Source organism: Bos indicus x Bos taurus, chromosome 2, assembly GCF_003369695.1.
Source record: "Bos indicus x Bos taurus breed Angus x Brahman F1 hybrid chromosome 2, Bos_hybrid_MaternalHap_v2.0, whole genome shotgun sequence".
NCBI classification, from domain to species: domain Eukaryota; kingdom Metazoa; phylum Chordata; class Mammalia; order Artiodactyla; family Bovidae; genus Bos; species Bos indicus x Bos taurus.
The window spans coordinates 25,544,669-25,563,714 of NC_040077.1; the positions used below are offsets into that span (position 1 = coordinate 25,544,669).

General features: G+C 43.9%; 1 protein-coding gene across 3 annotated transcripts in view; it reads right to left on the reverse strand.

Moving 5' to 3' along the window:
• SP5 (Sp5 transcription factor) overlaps positions 1-18,542 on the reverse strand; it is a 71,097-nt gene extending 52,555 nt beyond the window's left edge. The window contains exons 1-2 of one of the 3 annotated variants that reach the window (XM_027558007.1): positions 17,819-18,542; positions 15,382-17,118 (exon numbers count right to left, since the gene is read on the reverse strand). In XM_027558007.1, coding sequence (XP_027413808.1) covers positions 15,976-17,118; positions 17,819-17,869 — 1,194 coding nt within the window. In that variant the 5' untranslated portion in view covers positions 17,870-18,542 and the 3' untranslated portion in view covers positions 15,382-15,975. Of the gene's footprint in view, positions 1-15,381; positions 17,119-17,818 lie in introns of those variants that run through there. The other 2 variants (XM_027558017.1, XM_027558088.1) reach the window with 2 other exon arrangements.
• Between the last annotated feature and the right edge of the window lie 504 nt (positions 18,543-19,046).

Here is a 19,046-nt window from a genome sequence, read left to right on the forward strand (position 1 = left end):
TTTGGTACCTGAAAGTGGGATTCTCCCAAAACAAACCCCCAAACCACAACCCACTGGCTTTTGACTGGGAAGCTGGAAGAAGCTTGTGGAAACAAAGGAAAACCAATAAAATGAGAACAAGCAAAGGCTACTTATTCAAAACTTGAAAGGAGTCAGCCACCACCATTTGTATTTTGGCACACAGTCAAAGGCAGACAGAGGAGTGGGACAGTTTGTAGTGGAAAAAAGGGGAAAACTTCAACTATGCCCTGGTTGGAGGCTGTTGGCATGGAGATATACTGTACACAGACTAATTAGAAGTGGAAAATCCTATGTGATTGGTTAGGATGAACATTTGGCTTTCACTGGTTGGTCCTAAATTGGAAGCAGGGATAAAAATTAGGGAAGCTGAAGTTATTAATCAAGTTCTGGTCATTTTGGGCCAAATGTTGCAAGAGATAGCTATTTACTTTTCTATAGTCTGTCTTATAGCAGGCTGGATTTCTGGGCTGGTTGCTGCTGCTGCTGCTAAGTCACTTCAGTCGTGTCCGACTCTGTGCGACCCCATAGATGGCAGCCCACCAGGCTCCCCTGTCCCTGGGATTCTCCAGGCAAGAACGCTGGATTGGGTTGCCATTTCCTTCTCCAATGCATGAAAGTGAAGTTGCTCAGTCGTGTCTGACTCTGCAACCCCATGGACTGCAGCCCACCAGGCTCCTCCGTCCATGGGAGTTTCCAGGCAAGAGTGTTGGAGTGGGTTGCCATTGCTTCTCTGGGCTGGTTGCTATAGTTAATAGGTTAGTTTCCTAGGCTGGCTGCTGCAGATTGTGGGTGAGAATTTTTATGTATTATCCGGCCCTTATCTGTTTGTATATTCAGTCTCTCAGTGTCTTGAGAGGTTTGTTAATGAAACCTGGATGAACCTTGACAAGACTGTCAGTGAAAGCTAGAGAGATGAGGAGGAAATTGTTACTGGAAGGTGGAAAAAAGATGACCCTGCTAAGTTGTAGCAAGAGGTTTAGCAACATTATCACCTGTGATTAACATGAAAAATAGAAGATATAGCAAATGAACTAGTGGATCTGGCTAAGGAGATTTCCTGAAAGAATGCTGAAAGTGTCAACTGGTTTCTTTTACTTACTGATGACAAAATATAGCTATGTTTAATTTTGCAACAACATTTAGAGGAAGTATAAAGAGCTCCAGGCAGCCTTTCTAAGCAGCAGAGCATCCTCAGAGTTAGGAAAGGCCCTCAGTGTAAAGGTCAAATCAAGGGTGCAATCAGGAAAACAGTGTCTCAGAGTATAGAGGAAGCCAACAGTGTGGCTTTATTTTTTTAAAGGCCTCGGGAAGATGTAAGATGGTGCCTCATGAACCATTTCAGACCGATAGATAATAGGCCTTGAAAGGACCTTAAGACTAGAAGACTCGTGTCTTTGGTCCACAAGTCTTCAGACTGCAAGGAACTGCAGTGACGAGACTGTGCCCACGAAAGACAGAGACACCTGAGAAACCACTGTGCGGATCTCAGAACTGAAATCCTAAATCACAATGGACAGTTGTATTTTTCCCCTTAAAGACTGTATCTGAGGCAGTTTAATATTAAAATCATTAGTATTCAAAGAGGACATTTTCAATCACAGATGTAGACTGTATAGAGAGTGGCATTAAATTGTAGGGTTTATGCAGCACATGTGTCTTCTCAGTAGTGGTACTTTAGATGGATACAAAGTGAGGAAAATATAAACAAGGACACAATTTACAGAGGAAATCAAATAGACCTTATGAATAAACAGTACAGAAACTCTGATTTTTAAACCCTGAGCTGGGAAGGTACCTGGGATTGTTTAAACTCAAGTATAGAAGCTGGCCATTAGCCCTGCTCCAGTGAGGAGCTGGAAGTAAAATGAAATTAAGTTTAAACGTAGTAAAACTGTTGGTTTTCAGTCTATGTGTTTCTGTTTTTGTCTGTTTTCTAGAAAGCTTTCCCATTTCTAAGAGAAAGAGATGGTGGTGGTTTAGTCGCTAAATCGTGTCCGACTCTTATGACCCCTTGGACTGTAGCCCACCAGGCTCCTCTGTCCATGGGATTCTCCAGGCAAGAACACTGGAGTGGGTTGCCATTTCCTTCTCCAGGGGATCTTCCCAACCCAGGAATTGAACCCATGTCTCCTGCATTGCAGGCAAATTCTTTCCTGACTGAGCTTAACCCACAGATGGAAGGATTGTAGCTAAGAGGCGAACTTACATGATCAAGTCAAGGACGGCCTATTTTAATCACAGTCCTGTTTGTGGATTATGAATCTTTTCAGAATGCAACTAAGTTCTGTATCCACTGTCCAGAGGAAAATAAAGGTACAGAAAGAACTTGGTATACAGTACCCATTCATGGACCCCCATGTCCATGAATCTCTTGGCCAAATATATTAGGATAAATACAAACGACAGAATTCCATAAAGCAGTTAATGAACTTCATGTTCTATACTTTGAAATGGAAAAAGAAATATCTAAAGGGTTCAAGAAGTAGACCATAGCTGCATTTAAGTAATATAATCCTATTTATAAAAAAGCAAACATTTATATTATATATAAAACAACAGTAACAGATTTTTTTATTCTAAGTTATTTAACTTATATTATCAAATTTAATCCCCCTGCCTCAACAACCCTATAGAGCTTACCAGGTGGCACTAGTGATAAAGAATCTACCTGCCAATGCAGGAAAGTGAGTGAGTGAGTGAAGTCGCTCAGTCGTGTCCAACTCTTTGCGACCCCATGGACTGTAGCCTACAGGCTCCTCTGTCCATGGGATTCTCCAGGCAAGAATACTGGAGTGAGTTGCCATTTCCTTCTCCAGGGGATCTTCCCGACCCAGGGATTGAACCCAGATCTCTCGCATTGTAGACAGATGCTTTACCATCTGTGCCACCGGGGAAGTCCAAAAATTTTTGACTTTTAATTGTAAACTTTTCCTTAATAGCCAAAGCAGATTTCACCGTTAATAACGTCAGTGTTTCTCTAGGCCAATGCAGGAAACACAGGTTCAATCCCAGGGTTGGTGAGATCCCCTAGAGAAGGAAATGGCAACCCATTCCAGTATTCTTGCCTAGAAAATTACAAGGACAAAGGAGCCTGGTGGGCTAGAGCGCAGAGGGTTGCAAAGACTCAGACACGACTGAGCATGTACGCATGCCCAACAACCCTATAAATTAGGTACTATCATTATATCTATTTTGCAAATGAGGAAACCAAGTCTTGGGGAATTAAGTAGTTTTCCTGAAATTATATAGCTAGGTATGGGTACAGGCAGTTTCCAAACCCAGAAGGAGACACACACACACTCAAGCTAGAAGCCACATAGGCTAGGAACCTCTGGCATATTTAGCATCAAGGTCAGGGCTGGGAACAGTGCAGGAGATCAATAAAGATGTGTTGATTGAATGAAAGAACCGAAATATTAACAGTGGTTATCTATGAAGGGAAAGGATAAAGTGGCCCTTTTATTTTCTGCTCTGTTTTTTATTTGGATTTCTATGAGTATGTTGGTGAAACATTGTTAGTGTTTAATAAATAGCTATGTGCATCTTTATATTTTCCATCCCTCATGCATACAGGTGTGTTTGTGAAACTAACTCTCACCAAAGGGAAGCAGGTAGAGATAATGTGTCTCCTTTAGTCTGAGGCAGATATGAGACAAGGATGACTGGGGACCATTCTTCAGGTTGGAGACTATGAGCTATCTAGCACTGCAGATAGAGGCTGCAGCTTTGTCTCCCTGTGTGATCTTGTAGGGTAAAGGAAGATGAATTTCAAGTTATTGTTTATGACTCCCTGAATTATCTTGTTGGTTTATTTGTCTATTGTATCTTTACTGCCCTACTAGAATATCAGTCTCCTAAGAGGAGAAAGCTTACCTATCCTGTTCACTGCTCTGTCTCTGACTGCCACATGAGAAAAGCCCTATAAATAGTGGAATAAATGAATCATTGAATGACTAAAGTCCTCTGGGTACCCAAGCATGGGCAAAGCTGGAAAGCAGTGATGGAGTTTTCCATAGCAACAGCCTAAGAGAATACCCTTTTGGGGGTGAGAACTCATTTTGAGGACTCCAGCAGACATAGGCTAGGAGGAGCTGGTAAGGTGACACCATGTGACATCTTTTAAAGCGATGTAATTCACAACTGCCACAGGAAGACTCAGCAGGAGCACTGCTAATGCCTGCCCCTGGAAGCACCATGTGATCCGTCAGGATACTGGTTATGGTTTAGTTACTGTAACAGACAGCAAATAACAACGGCTTAAACAAGATGGTTTATTTCTCTCTTAGAAGTCTAGCAGGTAGGCAGCCCAGGAAAGTTGGGCTGTTCTGCTTCAAGTGATGGTCTTCGGACTCCTATTCCTTCTGTTTTTTTATTTTTCCAAGGTCTTTTAGGATGTTGCCCTTATCTACATGACTGACCTGGAAGCCCACCACATATGCATTCCAGCCTCAGAAAAGGGGTAAAGAGGAAGGGGAGGACATGCAGCTTTCTTTTGAGGATGTTACTGAGAGTGGCATATATCACTCAGGCTCACATTCCATTGGTGGGAACTTAGTCATGTGGCTACACCTGACTACAAGGGAGGCTGTGATATGTCATCTCTAGATAGAGAGTCATATGCCTCCCTAAAACCTGGGCATTACTATAAGGAAGAAAGGAACGATGCATGCTGGGGGATAATTAGCAATCTCTCACCAGTGAGGAGGCATCACAGCTGATGCTGAGAAACTCTTTGTCCAAACCTTAATGGTCTATATATGTGACTCCATTATTTTTTTTATTATGTTTGACAAGCTGTGTCACAAGATATGATAGTCATCCTCTAAAATGGCCTCCAGGGATTCCCACCTCCTGGTATTCAAATCCTTATATAACCCCTTTCTCTTGCGTAGCCTTCTTCAAGTGAACAGAATGTCGATAGGCTGTACTTCTACTTCTTGAGATTACAAAAGATCTACTTCCATCTTCCTAGCATATTTTTTTTTAATTGCCTTCCCAGCTTGCATGTTTTGATGAAGGAAATGGCCATGTTGGAGGGACTCATGTATTAAGAAACCGTGGGTCGTCTCCAGAATATAGCCAACAAAGAACCGAGGCCCTCAGTCCAACACCCCACAGAGAGCTGAGTCCTGCCAGTAGTCACTTAAGTCTGGCAGTGTATCATTCCCTGGGCCAGCCTTCAGATGAGGCCCTGGTCCTGGCCAACACCTTGATTGCAGTCTTATGAGAGACCCTAAGCAGAGGCTACAACTAAGCTCTGCCTAGACTCCTGGTGCTCAGAATCTGTGAGATAATGTGTGTTGTTTCAAGCCTTTCAGACTGTGGTATTTGTTATGCAACAAAAGGTAACGAATACAGAGGAATCTTTGCCAAGACTGTTGCCAAATGCCCTGGATCTAGCCTCTCAGGACTGCCATGCCTGTTTCTTCTGAGGTATGGTCCGTCTGTATTCCTGTGGTGCTGGAGAAGATTCTTGAGAGTCCCTTAGGCAGTATGGGGATCAAACCAGTCAATCCTAAAGGAAATCAACCCTGAATATTCATTGGAAGGACTGAAGCTGAAGCTGAAGCTCCAACTTTGGCCACCTGATGTGAAGAACTGACCCATTGGAAAAGACCCTGATGCTGAGAAAGACTGAAGGCAGGAGGAGAAGGGGACGATAGGATGAGATGGTTGGATGGCATCACCGACTCAATGGACATGAGTTTGCACAAACTCTGGGAGATGGTGAAGGACAGGGAAGCCTGGTGTACTGCAGTCCATGGGGTCACAGAGCGTCGGATATGATGGAGCAGCTGAATAAGACAAGATACCTTTTCCTCCTGAGGTATGGTCTTCCCATATCATCAGTCCCTCAGTCCTCCACATGACGTACATAACTATCAGCTCTTTTCCATCAGAGAGGCTCTCCTTTTCTGCTCAGCTCTGGCTTCCTCTACTCCCTACCCTTCTAGTTTTTTCTGTTTCCTTTGAATAGTCACTTAGCACAACCTTCTATATGAACTTAGATTTTGATAACAGTAGTCAGAAAGATGCAAGGGGTTGACTGCTAAGGTACGGGAAGTTAAGATTGTCTCAGAGAAGGCAGGAGACCCAGGATACTGGGAAGGGCAGAGGGAGCCAGTTAGAAGCCTCTGACAACTACCACCCTACCTCTGCCCAAACAGCTCAGGGTAGAGAGAGATCCTGGTGTCATCCCTGAGTCTTCTCCCACTCTTCATGATCCTTAACTCTGTCCTCCTTTTCTAGGCTGCTGGGTTTCCATTGAGTATACTTACTCATTAATGTATCATAGATAACCGTTGCTCCATTTGATCAGACATGCCCTCACCTATCTCCTCTGATAAATGAGAAGGTCAAACTGGATGATTTCAAAGTTCTCCTCCAACTCCAACGTGCTAAAATCTCTCTAAGTACCGGTTTGGGGGATTTATCTGGTCACAGAGTGCACCCTTGATCTTTCAAGGTTCTGGGGAACTCCTTGGGAACATGCCATAGCCAGCATCAACCTAGCTTTCTGTTGTCATTCACTAAGTGTTCTCCTAAAGTACCCCAAATCAGTGATGGACAGTTCAGGTTTGGAGGCAGAGAAAGAGGCTCATTCACTGGAAAAAACTTTGAAGCTATTCTCATTTATGTTACAAGCTTCCCTTGAACTTATAATTCATAACATCTTTCTATAATTCCAAAGGTCAGAAATAAAATGTTTTTCAAAGAAATGCTTTGGTTTGAGAAACAGACCTGAGATGAGCCAAGAAAGACTTGGTGGAGAAGGAGAAGATGGGCTGAGGAGGATAGCAGAGAAGTCAGAGGAATTGAAGACTCTGGGTTTAGATAAATATCTAGGGATTCCCTGGTGGCTCAGAGGTTAAAGCATCTGCCTGCAATGCGGGAGACCTGGGTTCTCTCCCTGGGTTGGGAAGATCCTCTGGAGAAGGAAATGGCAACCCACTCCAGTATTCTTGCCTGGAGAATCCCATGGACGGATGAGCCTGGTGGGCTATACAGTTCACGGGGTCACAAAGAGTCGGACATGACTGAGCGAATAGTCTCTACATAAATATCTACAATTTCCTAAATTTTGGCCTCCATTGAGAAGCCCTAGGGCTCTGCACTTGCTTTAAAAAGGCTTTTTTTTTTTTAAAGTAAAACAAAGGCTTGAAGCAACTGTGCTTGTGTTTTAGAAATGCCATCTTTGCATTTCTGCAGCATGGAGTGTACCTGTATTTTCCACTCATAGTGGTATAATTTATACATGCCCTATTATAATTAGTTATTAATCATCCAATGACACTAGAAAACAAAACTGCTTATTTAGCTGAGTATTCCTTTGAAGGAAACAGATGTTGTTAAAAGTCATTGTCCCACGTGTGGAGGAAAATTCCACTAACATATGGAATATGATTGGTGATTCAAAAATGTAAATCTTCTGTGTGTATTCAAATACTATGATAAAAGGACAATTGTCTACATAACTGTATACCATGCACAAAAGAATCACTCTACATACAATTAAGGCTATTGCTGTCTTTTCATCAGGAGTTAGAAGATTGTCAATTGAGTCTCTCGACTGGGTGAGGGATTTCAGCCAAGTGGCCTGTCCATTCTCTATTTCCCCAGAATAGCTTGTGAGTGGTAGGCTTGAATTTGCTTATTTCCATAGATTAATCTTATGCATTATTAAAGGTACAATCTTCTAAACTGAAGTGAAGTAGCTCAGTCGTGTCCGACTCTGTGACTTCTAAACTGCTGCTGCTGCTGCTAAGTCGCTTCAGCCGTGTCTGACTCTGTGCGACCCCATAAACGGCAGCCCACTAGGCAAGAACACTGGAGTGGGTTGCCATTTCCTTCTCCAATGCATGAAAGTGAAAAGTGAAAGTGAAGTCGCTCAGTCGTGCCTGACTCTTAGCAACCCCATGGACTGGAGCCTACCAGGCTCCTCCGTCCATGGGATTTTCCAGGCAAGAGTACTGGAGTGGGGTGCCATTGCCTTCTCCAGACTTCTAAACTAGTGGTTCTCAAAGTTTAGCGTGCATTGCAATCACCTGCAGGACTTATTAAAACACATTTTTCTGGGTCCTTTCCCCAGAGTTTCTGATTTAGTTAACTTGGAACTGGACCCAAGAATCTGCATTTCTAACAAGTTCCCAAGTGATGCCAATGTTGCTGGTCTGGGGACCACACTCTCTTGAACTCTCAGCTCTATGTAAAAACCGAAATGATTTCCGAATGCTACAAGTGGAGTTTGTGGACTGTTTGTGAAAGCAGAAATATTTAAGGCATAAAATAATTTAATATTGTTTTACCTGCAGTAATTTAATTTATCTTTCCTTTGTGTTGTAATAGGAGGTTCATTAATTGCTTTTTACTTAGGCCTTGTATTACATTCATTTGTATACATGTCTTATCTCCTTTATGATTGTGAGCTCTTTGAAGGATTGTGTTCATCTTTGAATCCTCAACGAACCTTAGTCATCAAATAAAAAGTGAATTGAATTTAGTTATGTATACATGTTTTGAATTTGTTTTGCCTGAGTTTTCTGCATCTAGTATTATAAATAACAAATAATGAATTAATTATGCAGCTCATATTCTTAATTATATATATCAACATAACTGACTTCAAGGGTATAATGTCTTTAAATTTAGTTCGGTCAAAGCTTGTAAATCTACATAGTTATATTAACATAATTATTGAAAAGTTGCTTTTACTTTTCAGTTCTGTCACTGTACTATGAAATTTCCATACATATAAACAGGACTTGGCGATGTGCATTATGGTACAGCATTTATGAAGACTGACACCCCCAGAAATGTTATTGTCAAAAACCAACATTAAGAGCATGGAAATACATTCTGATAATACTCTGCAGAGAGGCTAACTGATTTACCCCAAATTACTTTGCTCCTCTTCAATGCCTTTAACTATATATTTTCAAAACCTGGATTTCTGAAAGCAGTTGCCAGAATCCCAGGAATACCCATACTACTGTTGTATCTTTAGTAGCCTTAATAAAATGTATTTGGATTTTTTAGTTTACAGATTTTAGATTTGAAGCATTTCAGCCTGAGAAGAGCCTGTAAAGATCCTCCAACTTCAACTTGTTGAGGTCCACGTCTCCCTGACTGCCTACTCATACTCAGCTTAGGTTTAAAAAGAAGAAACCATTAAAGAGAAGAACCAACCTGGGGTAAGGAAGGCACTTTCCAGGGGTCCATTCTAACTGAGAAAGTGATCAAGCCTTTTCCTTCAGCTTCTACACAGTGACCCTATTTCCACCCCTTTAGGAACGTCCTATCTAAACAGGATCTTCCAAATGTCTGTTATACCCCATGGTCCTGTTATTCCCTCTGATCTGCTTCCCTTTCCCCCACTTCAAGATCTCCATGCTACAGAAGCAAGGGGGCAGCTGCAGCCCCGCACCCAGCTTCCAGCTCCTAGCTGCTCAGGATGGGCGGGCCTGCCATTCACAAGCCTGAATAACGACTCATGAAGGAGTACTTTCTCCTTAGAAAACTCAGCAACCTTCTATTCCAAACCCAGACTCAGTATAAAACTGTCACCACAATGACTTTTCTTGGCAGTTGTCTGTGGTACTATGGAGAGATGACATGAACTTCATCAAGGATCAAACAGAGGAGAATAAAGACTTTGAGAGAAAATGAAGTCTGCATTAAATATAAGAACATTAACAAGGAATAAAAACAGCCAAATGCTTATAGGTCCTTAGCTCAATAAATAAAGAGCTGTGTTTATAAATTTAGGTAATCGTCTTTTTAATGCTTTTTACTAATTAAAATTTATCCAACTGGGTATTAACTCAAACCATAATCCTCTACCATATTTGACAATTTTACTCTCAATTGTGACGGAAATACTTTTTCATCAATTGGAAGTAAAATGATGTTCACAAATCCACAGTAAACAGCAGTCATATACTGCAAAAATAAAACGTGATTTGAATCTATAAACAGAACTCTAAATTTCACTCACTCACATGTAAAATTTAGACCAAGGAATATAAATGTCTATTAAAAAGACAATAGGTTTTAAATAACTAGAGTTTAGAACCCTTCAAGTCCTGCATAATAGAGAACAAAATAAAATAATAGGCATAAATACACCAAGAAAAGGAAGAAAGACATATGACACAAAATGAGTTTCCATGCTAGAGATGGACACAGATATATCAAAGACATGTGGCAACCACAAGCAGAGACATACAGAATATAAGAATAAAACTTGCAAAGGCAGAGATAAGAGAAATAAGCTTTCATGGTACCTTACATAGAGTTTTAGGAAATTGCTACTGAACACTTTTCAAATTAAGACACGTTTTCCCAACTGTAAGCATAAATGAGGATTTACCTTTGATACTTGCCTTGTGAATTGGCTGAAACTAAGCTGAAGGCTAGATGTTTTTCACCCATGTTTCAGATTATGCTAAACACAAAATCATTAGAAAGCAATCACGCAACTGAACAGTTTAACCTTTTTTAACCTTGTATTAAACATTTTTAATACACTTTTTAACCTTATATTAAAAAATCAGGTGACATCTAGATATAGCCTTAGACCTCAGAAAATTTTAGTATATTTTTGATGTTATGGTTTTGGCAAATAATGAAAAAATAGTTTTGCTATAAAACAAACTTTCATGTTACAGTAGGCAGACCAAATATCATGCTGAAACAACTTTTTGAGAACTGAAACCCTGCAGATTTTTCATATACAGACTTTCCCAACTTACGCTAGCTCGACACACAATATTTTGATTTTCTGATGGTGTGAAAGTGATACACATTCAGCAGATACCAAACTTCAGATTTTGATCTTTTCCTGGACTAGCAATACGCTGTAGGATGTTCCTGTGATGCTGGGCCGGGCAGTGAGCCACAGTTACCAGAGAGCCACACAGTCACCAGAGTAAACGAACAAAACACAATCACCCTGTACCTATACAACCATTCTGCTGTTCACTTCAGTACAGGATTGAATAAACTGCATGAGATAATCAACACCGTATTATAAAATAGCCTTTGTGCTACATGATTTTGCCCAGTTGTAAGTACTCTGAGCATGTTTAAGGTAGCCTAAGCTAAGCTAGGTTAGGTGTATTCAACGCAATTTCAATTTATGATATTTTCAACTCATGATGAGTTTATAGGGAGGTAACCTCATTGTAAGTCAAGGAAGATCTGTATCCAACTAGGAACTTGATTTATTTCCCTGAATTGAATTTTGGTATTAGGTAGACAATCAAAATATATTAGTTAATATACTTTATTATGTGTTGTGTAGAAACTACTGCAGTTCACATGCATGGGTTGAATTATGAATTAAGTGTCAAATACCCTGTTAGGGATTATGCTTCAGCATAATTACTAAAGACATGGAAGGAGAAGTATATAAAGTCTAGAAAGGGAAGTCATCAAAATGTCAGCATGAAAATGAATACTATACCAATCATCACATGCAAATCTTCAATTGATAAAAAACTGTTAACAGTGAAACTGTGAAACTATTTTTAAAAACTTTAAGATTGTCCATAACTGTTTGATTACCTCTTTGCTGAACAATATCACTTATTCATTATAGAAAGGACCATTATATAAGTTACAGTGTCCATAAATTAATTTGAACAATGCAGACTCTTTAAAAACAATCGAGGAGCAATTAACACAAGGATCTTTATGCAAAAATGTGCTGAGTCTGAACAACAGAGAAAAATTTACTGTTTACACATATATTGAATGCTACATGAATCAGGTTACCATTATAGTGGCCCAATAATGAAACCTGTCATTTTGGTGTATTAATCCAAATCTATGTCTCATTACCAACATTCACCTTTCTATCTAGATGTTTTCCTTATCCGTTCCTAGTTTATTAAACTATTTTGGCACATGTTTTCATTTCAAAGCTGCCCTTGATCTCATACTCTTTTAAGTTCCCCATTACACATTAGTATGACTTGCTTTGAGTGGCCCTCAATTTGGTACATTAGCAAAGCATAATTACATTTACCATAAAACAAAGCCTACGGTTTGAATTTGATTCCCCAATCGACGGTTTTCTAGTGAGATAGTGTTAGTTTATATAACTAGTCATGATTTAACGAGGTGAGCCAACACAAATAAAAGTAGTTCGCAATTTCTGAGCTCTGAACAACTTAGTAGGTGTTAATGTAGGCAAGTGACCGCTTTAGTGACATTCTGTGAAACTCTCACAGTAGACCCAAAACAAATGGGAAAGATGCTGCTTTAAACTGAATACCTACAGTCTAGAAGTATTAGAATAGAAATCGAGGGCAAATTGTGGTGAAAAACTGCCTTTTCTACAAATACTGTTTGACATAGGTTTCTGCCAGAAGCAATCTCATCAATATTAATTTTTCAAATAGGTATGTGTTATTAGGTTGACTTAAAGGAAAATATAGCAACATATACAACACAGTGAAAAGACTAGTACAATGCTGAATAATGCAGTTGTATTTTCTTTAACATAATTTACTTTCATTACCAAAACTATTCCAAGTTAGTGGTCAGCTAAAGGTAAATTTGCACAATTATCCCTCAAGAAAAGCAGAAAACTATAGAGTTGTTAACAAGTTCAGAAACATGTAACTCCAAATTACCTAAATTAGTAATAACTCAGTTTCTCCATGTTCTCATGTTTTCAAATAGTTCATTTATCAATTGTGTTAAATGTGACATGACTTAATCATGTCACACTTATTTTAGAATTTTCTGAAATATCTTTATATTATATTTGCATGCTACTAAAACAGTTGCTTAAAAAATGTCTATTGAAAAAAAAAATGTCTATTGACACTTGAAGCCATCATTAACATAGTTTCTTCAATTGGTTTTTAAAACTCAGTTGAATTGGGTTCTGGGGTCTTTAAGTAAAGCCTTGAATCCAGTTGGTGGATTCAACTGGATTCAAACTTTCTTTTTGGATGATGGCTAAGTTCCACATAAAAAATAAATTTTAGTTTACATTAACAGTAATTTGCTTCTGAACTTTTAAATTTGAATTTCATTAAAATTTCTGCTAAGTGTGCTTAATTTACATAATTCACGCATATTTTCTTGCATACTGATGTATTTTAAAATAATTTTTGGAAGTCCTAAGTGGTTAATACCATAGTAGGTTGCAGTTCAATGAAACAAATAAAGCATGCAGCAGCAGTTCACATTTTAACAGCTTACATAATCTAATACATTTCTTCACTGTCCAATTTGTATTTCTGAGAATTTATTAGCTTATTTTTCAGTATAAACATGAAATGCTTTCCTACACTTGGATAATAATATCACATTATTGTGACTTCCTGGCTTCTACTTGAATAATGGCATAGAATTTTTTTCTAAAGTAATTGAAACAGATTTGCACTGAGAGGAAGGAACAGTCTTTCAGCTGTACCAAGTTAATCTAGAGCCTGTACTTTTACCAAGCTTTTAAAATTTGCAGGTTCAATTAAGTAAAAACAGAAGAAAGTGATCTTTCATCAGATGACTTCATTCTACTTTTTAAAATTATAAATATTGTATTTTTATATAAATTCCAAATATATTTTACCTTTCTCTTCACCATCACAAAGTTATAAGAAAACTGTCTTCAACACCTTATCTGTTTAGAGACTAAATTTCATACATTTTACCTTTTTTTTCTTAATGACAAAGTTAAAGTTATAAGGAAACTTTATCTTCAACACTTCATCTGTTTGAATGCTAAACAATCATAGCTGTCAATAAGCTAGTAGATTCACTACAGTATTGTCAGTTGTATTTCTTTACCAAGGGCATTCTCTTCCACATAAGAGAATCATTTCAAGCCTAAAGGAAGCCCTTGGTGTTTTTTACTCTCTAACAAGGATTCCTCTTTTCCTACCATCTGCCAAAAAACCTTTTGGGCTCTGAAGTCAATCCCAGGGCATGGTTCAGGTGTGAGAGTTTCTGTACTTCTTCCTAGAAATGATTCTCAAGAATCTTGATGTAGATTAAGATCACACATTAGATGTATATTAGTGTTACTGTGCAGCATCTTTATTACTATCACTTGCAAACGTCATAGCCTTGAGAATTTAGGCAGCTCAAACTGCCCTTCCCAGGTAAAGAATTCCAATCTGTCATTAAATAATCCCCAAATCCCTAACAAGAGTAACTGGTTCTAAGACCTATTCCCATAATGATTTTAGTAGTTATTACCTTGTCCCAAATTACAAAGTAAAAAATGCTATTTCTTAGGAGTGTAAAAGTAATTTTCATCTCAATTATGTTGCTGGTTGAGTTTTACTTAATACATTAGTTCTCGGAGCACAACCCTCCTGCTTTTCAAGAACTTACCCCTAAGTTTGACTTCAAACAAAAGGCAAGGTAACACAGTGTGTTAACTGTGAAATCCTATCAATTTATATACACCTCTACTACCATGAAAAAAAACTAGTCCCATGGAAATTTGGCATTAATGATACCAGTCAATTTAACACTGACAAAATTGAGAGCAATTTCTGTTCTTTGCTAGTTCTAAGTCAGAAATTGAGGTTTCAGTTTCAGGTTAAAAACTCAAACAGTTGTAAACTTCACATTTAAATTTTCACATTTTAGAGACAGGTGAAAAACCTAGAGATGAGTATTCCTGGCTCCTCCCTGAGAAAAATCTTAGTCTACTGCAGTGATTGAAAAAATAAAGTCCCAAGACACAAAAGGGAGCTAAACTTCCAGGCCTAGGGAGAAATCCCAAAGTGGCTGTTGTGAAACAATACTGGTATGATTTCCACGGCAAAAGAATTAAGAGAACAAGCAAGACAAAGTTGTGTATCATGACGGGGCTGAAATACAGAGAGGCGGTTCTTTCCGGAGCAAAGACCCATCTGAAAAAGGGCCCCCAGTTACTCTGTAACTGTCCAGAATCTCATCTTGAACAGATCCTTGAGTTACTAGCACTTCTGCAGACCGCAGCATGGCCGGCTGCCAGGAGGAAGCCCAGTTTACCTGTGAACTCTGAGAGTACCAACAACCAGAAAGACACAGGCAATTCACCAGATAAAAAGATCGCGTACTATATGTACAGCAGGTATCAACTTTTAAAAGAAGCCCGACAGTCTCCGGTCAAGTCCTAAGGCCGCGCGAGAAACTCAAGGTGTGATGGGAAAATCTTACCCTAACCTCTTAACCACAAAACTGACCCTGCCCTCCTACTTTCCGCATCTTTGCGCCCAACTTACGTGCCCAGAACCTTCCAAACCAAAGAAGCCTCGGACATAGGCAGCCCACAGGAGCCTTCAAATTCCTGGCGAAACCTGACCGCTTTGTAAAGCCTCCCGGAAGAAGAAAAGATCAAGTGAGACCGGCTCAGCGGGGTCTTGCCGAGGTGACCCCGGAGTTAACGTATTTATTTTCACGCTGCAACTGCTGATTGCTTTACAGAGACAATTCATGCTGTAGCTCTGCATGGAGCTGAGGACAAAAGTAACATTTTAATTAATATTATAATTATTAAGAAAGCTATTAAATAACCTGTACAGAGCCCGGCCCAAGTCCTAGCAAAAAACTCTGAGCACTATTTCAAATCTCTCAAGGTCCTTCCGTTTTGATTTCAGTAGCGTCTGCTATACACAAAGGTCAGCCCAGGATGGGTCCCCCTAAATTCAGGTCTCCCAGATTGGGGGAAAATGGTTCAGAGCCTCTTTTTCCTGGCGCCGAGCTCTCAACTCTACCACCCCTGCTCCTCCTGGATACAGGGTCCCGTCCACAGGCCGGCCAGGGAGTTGGAGGCCTGGCGTCGCCCTGGGAGGCAGGCAAGCAGGAAGAGGCAAGTGCCTCTCTTAGGTCTCCCTTTGGCCGGCTGCCCACAGGCCACCCGCCTCCCCGCACCCGAACCTCCCCGAAGAGGTGCTAGGTAGGGAGCCCGAGGCAGGAGAGGTCTCGATTAGCCCCTAGATGGGCTTACAGGTCCCGCGGGTCCTCCCGCTTTACTCCGGCCTCAGCAACTTTGAGCTTCTTATTCTGGTGCGTCTTAACGTGCTTGGCGAGGTGGTCGCTGCGCATGAAGCGCTTGCCGCACTCGGGGCAGGCGAAGCGCTTCTCGCCCGTGTGAGTCCGCAGATGCCGCTGCAGCTCGTCCGAGCGCGTGAAGCTTTTACCGCAGAAGAGCCAGTTGCACACAAAGGGCCGCTCGCCCGTGTGCCAGCGCAGGTGCGCCTTCAGGTGCGACGTTTTGCCGTACACCTTGCCGCAGCCCGGCACGTGGCACACGTGCTGCTTCTTCTTGCCCGGCTCTGCCTCCGGGGCACCGCCCGCCGCTTGGCAGTTGGGGCAGCGGCAGCGGCGGCACCTCCTGGCCGTGGCCGCCAGGGGGGCCTTGGTTTGCAGCAGCGCAGCGATTTGGCTCTGGTACTGCGCGAAGTCCGACGGGCCCAACACCAGGCCCCGCTGCAGCGCGGCGGCGGCAGCTGCAGCGGCGGCCGCCGTAGCGGGGAAGCGCGGCGCGTGGGGGCCCCCGGCGCAGGGGCCAGAGAGGCTGCCCCCTGGAACCCCCGAGGTTCCCGGACCGCTGCCGGCCTGCGGGATACTCCACCACGGGAGGTCGTCGGGGGCCGAGTTGGGGGACAGCTGGCGGCACGTGGGCGGCGGTGGCGGCGGCGGCGGGGGCAGCAAGTTGGAGTAGCCGGGGGGCAGCGCGGCCTGGGCCGCGTAGGGCACGTAGGCGGGCGCGCAGCTGGCGGGCAGCGCCGCCATGCTCGAGGGCAGCATCTTGACCGGCGAGAACTCGTAGGGGTACGAGGGGTCGGCAGGGGGTGTAAGCGGCAGCTCGTGCGCCGCCCCGAAGGACGGCTGCAGGTGCGATTTCTGTGGTGTCAGCCCCAGGCTGGGGTGCGGGGGCGGCAGTGCGCCGGGCGAGTGCGCTGGCATGTCAGCGGTCCACGGGTGAAAGAGCCTGGAGGGCGAGCCCAGCGCGGGGTCGTAGGACACCTGCAGGAAATCCGGGGGCGCCGTGGCGCCCGGCTGGCCGATACGGCTACAGGTGGCGGCTAGCAGCGCCAGGGGCGAATGCTTGCCCAGGTCCGGGGAGGCGCTGGGGGTGCGGTCCTGCATAGGCGGCGGCAGGGGAGGGCGGAGAAGAGACAAAAGGTTAAGCGCTCCAAGCGCGGTCTCCGGGTCGGCCCGCCTCCCGCACGCCGGCTGTAATACCGCCGCCCCTCCCCTGTCCCGGCAGTCCCTCCCCTGGCCGCCGCACCCTGCGCACGCACCCACCAGTTAGGGGAAACTTTTGGTGCCCTCGCTACCTGGATGCAGAAAGCGCGAGCGCTTCCTGTTAAACTACTTGGTGCAGAGAGTCGCTATCCAGTCTCAAAGGAAGCAGGCACAAAGTAGGAGGGGAGCGATCCGACGGGCCACTCCCGACTCCGCGGTCAGAAAGGGTCTGGAAACACCCACAGCCCGGCTGCTCATCTACCTTCCCTCCCATCTTTTAAGCTCTCATTTCCACTCTACTCTCGCGCTCCTCCTCCGCCCGCCCCAGGAGGGCCCAGCGCTGTGAGCTGGGGCCGGTTTTCAGCCAGAGGCGCACCTCCGAACAACCCCCGCATACGCGCGTCCCTCCCCGCAGAGGCCACACTCTTGACACCAAGGTTGGGTGTGAAGTTGGTACGGGCACCCCTATGTCTCACTTCATTGGCACCCACCTAGCGGGATTCTCTTTGAAATTCACGAGGCACAGAGTACCAGGAAAGATCCAGACACGGCCCTTCCCACCTTTCCCTCGCCCGCCTCCAAGCCCAGCCCTGACCTGTAGGAAGGCCTGTAGCGAGTCGTTCCGGAGGACGGCCACTGCGGCCATGGCTACGGCTTGCGGGCCGCTGGCTGCGGAGCAGGGCGCTGCTGAGGCATGGAGACCCGAGGGCGAGGACGAAGGGCCGCCTAGCGTCCCTTCCTGGCGCCCGCCCTGCGCGCTGGGGCCCTCCCTGCCCGCGCCCCTCGCCGCACCCCGCTCGCTCGCCCCGCGCGCGGTCTGAGCGCTTCAGGATCACCTCCAAGAATTTGATAAGGACTTTGCTGGGCCGCCAGCCAGTCAGAGGGAAGATTTATGGCTTTGAAGTTTGCCGCTACCCAATCATCAAAGAATAGCGGCTCTTTCAGAAGCGAAAGCAAATCCTTTGAATCCACAAAGCTCCTATGGTGTGTTTGTTGGTCTGGATAAAAGAACTGATTATTAGGGGGGATGGGAAGGGAGGAGATAAAGGCGGGACAATTAATGAAGTAATCACTATGTGGGAAATGTATATACACAAATAATTGGATTTTCCTGATCAAAGGGGGCCTTGCCGCCTGGAGACCCGCGCTTGGGTTGCTTGAGACACTCGACCCCCCTCTTTCCCCTACTCCCTTGCAATTAAAGATTTGCACCGAGGCAGCGCCCAAAGTGACAAAGTGTCTTTGTTATCTCCAGAGAAATCTGCCTTCGGCTTCCAGGCGCGGGACTTGGAGACGAAGATGAGGGTAATTCTCTTCTCCCAACGTACTTACACATCCTACAGCCGGACAGCAAAGGCAGAGGCCCGAGCACATCCTCACTCCTAGCACACCTTGGACCCGAGGGAGTTCCCGGGGCTGGGCACGGGAAGCCCCGCGCCCCGCTGCCGCGTGCTCCCGCCTCCATCTCCAACCGGGCGCCAGCCGAGAGGCCGGCAGCTCTGTGACCCTGGGCGGGGCCGGGCGGCCGCCCAGGGCGCTGGATAGTAGCGCACACGCTCCAGTGCCTCCCGCCTCTCTTGCGACGTTCCTCCTGGCGATCTGGAAGTTCTCCGGCCACAACTTTTGCAAATAGTGAGCCTGGGAAAAACCCAAGCCGTGATTACCGCCAAAGCTAAGCTTGGCAGGACACCCAGGACAACCCGAGGGAAAAATATTTGCTATCTCGCTTTTCTCTCTCTGGGCAGGGCCCTGACCTCTATGAGGCCCCACTGAAACCCCCAGAGATACTAGAAATCCCCACCGCCGCGCTAAGGCCCACCAGG